Raw genomic sequence first — 6,000 nt, 5'->3', positions numbered from 1 at the left:
ATGCTTGCAATGAGTGCAGTTTCATGTTTAGACTCCTAGAGTTTAGCAGCATGACCTTTAATTTATGTTTTGATGAGATTTTCATGTTGGTTGTTTTGACCTCATGGCATTGCCTACAAAAGGTACTTTGCGGAAGGCAAGAGCCTTTGCTAGGACCCTGAAGACCAAGGGAGACAGATGCAGGCCATCTCTGGCAAAGAATAGTGGTTTGTCAATCATGTCATCACAGGCTGTCAGGTACTGCATCCCCTTGGAATGACACCAAAAACTAAACCAACTGTTAAAGTCAATCATTTTCTGTTTGTATTGAGGCATCATTCTGGGTGATGGTAGAATGCTGCTTAAGGCTAGGAACATACCTGCCTGGGACACATGCTCAGTGAGCTCAATCATGTCTCTCTTCATATAGGCCAGGGAGGTACATCTCAAGTCATTCACTCCAACATGGACTATGATAGAGTCATAACAGTACCTGTTGAGAGACTTGAGTGCATTGGTGATATGGCGGATTCTGGCACCCGACAAACAACTAACCGTGACTTTCTCCTTATCCAGCCTGGTGAGGAGCACATCTGTGTGTCTCACAATGGAGTCTCCTATCACTAATATGTTGAGTTTATGCTTAAGCCTTAGTGGCTGTAAGACACAGGTGTGTGGACTATGTGTGATGTATGGTGTGGTGGGCAGTGGAGTTTGTGTGCGTTTATGCCTCAGAGGTCTTTTTTATTCGGGTATACTTTTAGTGAGGGCCTCCACAGATGTAGGAGTGTTTTGTGTAGGTGTGGGTGGTGTTTGAGGTGTGTGTTTGTGTTACCAACCTTCTCAGTGCCAGATGTACTGGCTTGTGGGAGAGAAAGCAATGACACTAGGTGCTTGATGTATTTGCATCTCTCACAAATTGCGTTCCTAGGTGGTAGTAGTAGAGGTTTGTCCATGTACATGAGACAGTTACTACACTGTCTCAGAATGCCCATATCAACCAGACTGGCAGGAGAAAATGTAGGATATTGTCCATCCATATTTGTCAGAAACTAAAAGACCTAAGAGGGTAAAGGTAGGAAGGTCTAAGAGTAGTACTACTAGATGATAACACAAGTGCTACAAGTGTGTCTTGGTGAACCATATGTTGGCCACCATCATGCCATTTGCTAGACTACAGTCTAGAATAGACCCTCCTTTCTTATTACTGTTTCTGCATACATGTGGACCTAGGCAGTCCACATAACCTGTTTTGTTGTCCTGATATAAACATTCACATCTCCTATAATAAACATAAAATCATTTTTCCCACTTTATCTTGTAAACCCTGCAGCTGCTACAAAACTTCACCCCTTTTCATAGCCATCACAACCCTATTTTGAAGCATAGGATGAGATTATGAATACTGCCCTATTTTTACACTTGAATTGGATTGCCGTGTCTGTCAATAATTTTGATGATGTCCCTGGCTGTCTTCAGAAGACTCTGTCTCAGCACAATTGGCAAAACATTTCTAGTCTGATCATTTCCGGGGTAGTAGACCCTGGATCCTAAGCCAAGTGATTTTGCTGCATTGCCCTTCTACCTTGTCTCATGGATACACAGAGTGTCCAATCTCCTCCTTACCATAATGTCATCCACTTCCAAGCTGCATCCTGACATTTTTGTCAGGTTGGTTTACTTTATATACAGCTATCCCAGGTAACCATGGCCTGGTAACTAGGCAGCAGCCAGCTGGTAGCTTATTTACCCAAGGCTGATAGACTTTATGGCAGGCATACCGTACACACTAGCCAGTCGATTCCTCCCACCATTATTTTATTTATTATTTATTAATTTATTTACTGACATTTGATTACTGGGAAAGTCCAACTGGGTAGAAGGCATTTCAGTAGAGGCCTGGGGAGGAAAGCTCCAAATTGTTTACATTTAGGATATAGTTTATTCTGGATCTGAGCAAGAACAGAGACAGATTTTAACTAGGAAGTCTTTCAGAATGGTTTTAAAAGAAGGGCAGGAGGGTATAGACCTGATGGATTCAGTAAGGAGTTCCAGGCCTTAGCAACCTTGTACTAGTACAGACAATGCCCAGCAGATTTGCTAGGTCTTTAGACAGGCATGAGTTTTTGGTCACTGGATCACAGTGACCAACTGGGATCATGGCTGTGTTTGTAGAATATTTTTTAGTGCTGGACAGGCAGATGGATGCTAGATAATTTTATAGGTGGTAAGGAGCTGTATCTATGTTAGTTGATGTGGCAGTTCTAACCAGTTTAGGCTTTTCAGTGCTGTTCAGTGGTGGGTTACAAAAGGAGTATGTGCTGCAAATTTAGCAACTTTGTTTTACCCTTGTTCAAGTTTTAACTTTTGTGAAGTGTGGAGGTTAGTAAGGATGGGAGTGCCATAAAGGAGACTAGGGAGGAGATAAGTAGTGGCAAGTGTAGTTTTAGTTGTGTCAGCGCAAACGTTTTTGGCTCTATAAACAACCCCTAGTTTTTGATGAGTTTTTCTTATGCAATTTTGTATATGCAGGTTGAATGTATAATTATCATCCACTATCACCCCTAATAGTTTGATATGACAAGTGACTTCAGTAGTTGAATTATTGAGAGTGGACTTCAAATTTTGTTTTTTTTTTTTTTTTCAAGAGAGAGGGATTTGGGGAAAAAAGTAGTAGTTTGTTCTTTTTTGGGTTAAGCATGAGTTAAGTTACAAAGCCATTTGTCAGTGGCAGTTAAAGCTTCTTAAGTAATGTTTTGGAGGTGCACCATGTTGTTCAGTGTGCAAATGAGAGTGAAGTCACCTGCGGATTGTATTACGGTGGCCTGTTGTGTGGTAGTATATAAGTTGTTGGTGAAAATGTTAAAGAGGGGGGGACCAAGGGTAGAGCCTTGTGGTACACAGGTGGTGATTGGGAGGTAAGGAGACAGCATGCAGTGCCATTTTACTGACTGATACCTATTGGACAGGTAGCTTTTGAACCACAGAAGGGTGGGCTGAGAGAGACCTAGTGAAGACATGTGAAGTAGAAGTTTGCGGTGACAAACTGTACTGAAGGATTTAGACAAGTCTAGAAATAAGGAAGAGACTAGTATGCCATTATGTCTAGCTAATATGTGCTAGTACTATGGGAAGGATGAAAGCCATGTTGTGGGATGGAAGTTTTCCTGCAGAAGATTGTCTAGCAATTGTTTTTGATTACATTTTGTCAAGTATTTTGGCAATGGGTGATAGGATTGGTATAGGTCTAAAGTTATTAATATCTGATAAAATTCCTATTTTGTGGAGAAGGATAATATGTGACTTTTTCCAGAGAGAAAGAACTTGGGATTCCTGGACTGACCTATTTATAAGGATTGAGACAGGATAGGCAATGTTATTGGCTGCTATTTTTAGATACTCACTTGGAAGGTCATCAGCTGAAGAACACCATGGTATAAGTTTGTTTAAGAGTAGTTTTATATAGGACGTGGGCACAGGTTTGAAGGTGAAAGTGGTTGCCATGGTATGTGGCTGTTGGGCGGGCTTGGGTTTAGATGTTGAGGGATCCTTGGCTGGAGATGCTATACTATCTATAAAATAAGAGTTGAACTGTATTGCAGTTCCAAGTGGTGAATTACTGGGAGAGGGGTTTGGGTTGACTTTTTGGTCGGGATGTAAGATTTCTTTAATGGATGCCCAAAATATTTTAGGGTTGTTTTTTGTATTAATCTGAATGTTTTTATTGTATAGTTTTTTTTCTTCATTATTTGCTTTACAGTATGATTGTGAAGCATTCTGAAGTTTTCAAGATATTGAGGTGTTTTATATTTTTGCCATTCTTTCCATGCTTTTTGTTTTTTCAATATCCTGCATTAGCATTCTACTCTTTTTGGATAGCCAAATTGCATTATATTTCAGTCTCTTCCTTCTAGGAGGTATAAGGCTATTTAGAATATTTAGACTCAGTTAACTTTTACTGGGCGGCCATGGTGGTGCAGCGGTTAGCGTTGCTGCCTCACAGCAAGAGGTTCTCTGGTTCGATCCTTGGCTGGGGTGCCTTCTGTGCGGAGTCTGCATGTCCTCCCTGTGGTCACATGGGATTCCTCCAGGTGCTCCGGTTTCATCCCACATCCCAAAGACATGCTGTAGGTGGATTGGACACTCTAAATTGGCTTGCGTGTGTGTGCCTTCTGTGGAAGGTTGGGAGCTGGGCTGGCAACTCGACACTGTAAAACTCTACTGCCAATCATGAGCAGACAGGTGATCCCCTGTGGCGACCCCTAACTGGGAAAAAGCCGAAAGAAGAAGAAGACTCAATTAACTTTACTCAGTTACTGCATCATCTAAGGGGAGAATTTTAGGAAGTTCTAGTTAGTAAATGATAATGTAGTAATAAACATTTCTGGGTTAAACTCGGAAAGGTTATGTGTTGTTTTATAAATATGCTGTTTAACTGGATGTGTGAAATGTCTAGTCACAGACTGGGAGATGATCACTGAGAGACACTAATGTTGAACCTCTGATGGAGTATTTGCTAGGGTTTGATACTGGGATCAAGTCTAATAGAGAATTTGATGTCTTGCTATAATGCGTGGGACTATTAATTGGTTATGTGAAACCATATAAATTCATGCTAGATGTTGGGGAGTTAGAGTTTATGTCCAACCAACTGACATTCACTTCACCTAGTAAAATTTTGTCTTGTAGAAATGTTATGGATATCCAGTGTAGGATATCTTCCAGTACAGCTGTATTGTTGCCAGGAGGGATATAAAGGACAGTAATACATATTTGTTTATAATTGTTTATTTTGAGGAAACCAATAAGAAGCTCTGCTGAACTGAATGTTGGTGTTAGTTTTCTATAAGGGAAAACTTGGTAGATATTGGGAAATATTGAAGCAATACTACAACATTTCCTCTTTATACAGTCATTATGGATGATATTTTAGTTAGGAGGAATAACTTTGGAGTGGTTGATGCTGAGGTTAAGCCAAGTTTCAGTTACAGTGAGAACATCAGACTTATGTTGGGTAATCCAGGCATGTAGCTCAGCAGTTTTATTTCTTATACTTCTAACATTTATTGAAGCAAAAATTAGATCACCAGGGTCAGGGACTGGCTCTTGTTGCATTACAAAAGTATGCAGGAAAGAATTATCTTTGAGTTCATTGTGATGGGGGGGGGGCAGGATTAGAGTGTATATATTTTCTCCTAGAAGGATTTTAGTATAGCAGTAAATTAAGCATACTTGTTTTTTGTGAGGATTATTGGACTCCATTTTGTTTTGGCCTATGCTCGATAGTGGCACAGGAAAATAACTTTCTTGGGTGGCGTAAGCCAGGGAACCTTGTTGGCTAGGCTTACGTAGGCCCTTGGGACGATAGCCTAGTACCTACCTTTAGTACCTACCTATGAACCTATGAACCTATGGTTTGAGTTGAAGTGCAGTTATTCAGTCTACATTTAGAATGAAGATGAGGAGCAATATTAGACAGGTTTGGTGCAATGTGTGGAGAGTGTAACAAGGAAGTATGAATAGGTGGTTGAGACAGAGTAGGAGAGATGTTGAGACATATTACTGAGTCATGGTAGGATGAAAGATGACACAGTAGGAGGAGAAGAACAGAAGGTAAGCTGAAGAGTAGCATAATTAAGTACAGGAATCTATACTTTATAAATGTCAGGTGGTGGGGAGGCAGCAATGAAGAAAGAAACAAGAAGTTACAGAACAGTAGGAGAGTTTGTGATAGTGGATTACAAAAGTTGGAAGAGGGTAGGTAAGGAGAGAAGTGTTTTCTATAAATGAAGAGAGGTATATTGTCCTGGTATCTTCTCTGGAATGTAAGGAATAGAGGGGTATTAAAGGATAGAGTATAATAATGTAGTCAAAATAGGTGGGTCTCTGGTATAAGTCAGAGTCACAGTAAATTAAAATGGATCTCTGGTATAAGTCAGAGTAGCTGTTGTTATCAATCTATTTAGCACTGGCAAATACTCTTACCCATATCTGATGACATTAGTCAATGTGACCAAATAA

General features: G+C 40.3%; 1 protein-coding gene across 1 annotated transcript in view; it reads left to right on the top strand.

The window, feature by feature from the left end:
- The first annotated feature begins 5,556 nt into the window (after window positions 1-5,556).
- The window catches only part of LOC122808217 (vomeronasal type-2 receptor 26-like), a 173,390-nt gene continuing 172,946 nt past the window's right edge, over window positions 5,557-6,000 (top strand). The window contains exon 1 of the mRNA XM_044079181.1: window positions 5,557-5,592. Coding sequence (XP_043935116.1) covers window positions 5,557-5,592 — 36 coding nt within the window. The remainder of the gene's footprint in view (window positions 5,593-6,000) is intronic.

This window comes from Protopterus annectens, chromosome 8.part0 (genome assembly GCF_019279795.1).
Source record: "Protopterus annectens isolate FY-2018-M chromosome 8.part0, PAN1.0, whole genome shotgun sequence".
Classification (NCBI taxonomy): Eukaryota; Metazoa; Chordata; order Ceratodontiformes; family Protopteridae; genus Protopterus; species Protopterus annectens.
The sequence above is the reverse complement of the archived record's forward strand: the minus strand, read 5'-3'. Positions and strand labels throughout refer to the sequence as shown.